This window comes from Aplysia californica, unplaced genomic scaffold (assembly GCF_000002075.1).
Source record: "Aplysia californica isolate F4 #8 unplaced genomic scaffold, AplCal3.0 scaffold00124, whole genome shotgun sequence".
NCBI lineage: Eukaryota > Metazoa > Mollusca > Gastropoda > Aplysiida > Aplysiidae > Aplysia > Aplysia californica.
The window spans coordinates 584,385-586,277 of NW_004797394.1; the positions used below are offsets into that span (position 1 = coordinate 584,385).

The 1,893-nt window shown below is 42.8% G+C and overlaps 1 protein-coding gene across 1 annotated transcript in view; it reads left to right on the top strand.

Moving 5' to 3' along the window:
• Nucleotides 1-1,893, top strand: part of LOC101848513 — a gene marked incomplete in the record, with an annotated part of 83,813 nt that overhangs the window by 54,350 nt on the left and 27,570 nt on the right. The window contains 1 exon segment of the mRNA XM_013081279.2: nucleotides 813-1,034. Within this exon segment, the coding sequence (XP_012936733.1) occupies nucleotides 813-1,034 (222 nt within the window).

Consider the following 1,893-nt stretch of genomic DNA (forward strand, 5'->3'; position numbering starts at 1 on the left):
ACAGATGCTGAGATACGACAACTGATTGAAGAAATCTCACGGCACGGAGATGTGGTTGTTTACACGGATGGATCTGTTAAACGAGAGGAAAAATTTGGATGGGGCTTCCCAGCAAGAGTGAGCGGCAGATAGGTACAGGAACAGCAGAGATCATACGATATGACAACATCTAGCATGAGAATGGAGATACAGGCAATCACTCAGGCTCTCAAATGGGTCACAACAACTCGACAAGCGCATGTGATCTTTGTCACAGACTCTCAGAGCACTCTGAAAAAGATTGAGAGTGGGAAGCTTAGAGCTGAATGGACAGAGCTCCTGAAGAAGACAACGCTGGAAAAGATCAAGAGGATCTTCACCCCGGGCCATGCTGGAGTCAAGGGCAATGAGCGTGCCGATGGGCTCGCTGGAAAGGCAAGACCTGAAGGGAAGCTGTGCCCTGACAAACCTGAAATTGTACATTCAGTCAGGGAAACGCGAGAAAAAGAACAAGAAGAGTCGGAATACCATCATCTTGAGCGACTTCGTGAGCTTGGAATAGGATGGTGCGCATGCAGAAGTTCAAAACTTTGTGGGAGGAGCAGAAGGCTATGGAATCAACCATTGCTTGGAACCGTCAGCATCTACACACTTCGAGATGTGCTTCTTCAGGGGACGGAGCGCTTATGGGGATGCCCCTTGTGCAGTGATGTCGGTCCTTCACACAAATAAACAAGTAATGATAATAATTATTATCATTATTATTAGTATAAATATTCTTATCATTATAATCATTATTATTATTTCTCTTCAATACATTTTTGTTCACACAGAATTCAAGACTGGCCACATCGATTTCGCTAACATCGTGAACTTCAGGGATTACGGCGAGCAGTCAGGGGTTCTTCCTGACGGCCTCTTCAACGAGAAGAAGACACATTTCAACTACTGCTGCAAGGTCACCGGCTTTGAGAGATTCCCCCTTTACCTCCCTACCTCCAAGCCTCTCGTCCTGTTTCAACCAAGGTTGTCTTTCTCCTGCCAGAAAGTGTTTGGTAAGTTTTCTACCTTCCTAACGCGACCTCAAAATTGCATTGAGTTTGTGGGTGCTCTGGTGTGGTTGACTGCCTGAAAGTGTTTTGTAAGATTTCCGCGCCACGCGATCTCAAAGTTGCATGGAGTGTGTGGGTAGTTGGCGAGTGTTCTGGTGGGATTTGCACCTTCTTTTATAAATAATAATAATAATAATAATAATAATAATAATAGATAGCATTCGCATGGCACAAATTCCCGTGAAAAAGCAAGCTATATGCGCTTTACAATCTATACTATTATTACCCGGCAGATCTGATAGCATTCTGAAAGAATCTCAACTTTCTATTAAACATTTATCGTTCTTGTCCCCCTTTCTTATTTTTGTGTCTGTTACTCTTTTGTCACCCATCTAATCTTCCGCACTTATGTGACCTTATTGGGCTGCAAGTGCCGTAAAACTCTAACTAAAAGAAACGGAGTTTTGTATTTTTTCAATGTAAGTTTTTGTAAGTCCACCTGTGAACCAATTTAGATAATTTAGGAGGCGGGCTTCGATCCTGCCTGTCAGGGTCAACCTGGGCGCAGAAAGACACAATATTCCCACAGAAATAAAACAATTCCCGCTCGGAAATCGAACTCAGGTCTCCTGTGGGCCACAACAAAGAGCCGAACTGTTACACCACGGAAAGCAATATTGTCAAAGATTCTCTACTAGTAGTAAAGTATCTTTGGTATAGTAACTAGGTTTTAACTCTGAATATTTAATTTAGAGATGGAGTGTGTGGGTCTCCATGTGCACTCCGTCTACATTATACCATGTAGAGATAGAAGAAGAAGAAGAAGAAGAAGAAGAAGAAGAAGAAGAAGAAGAAGAAGAAG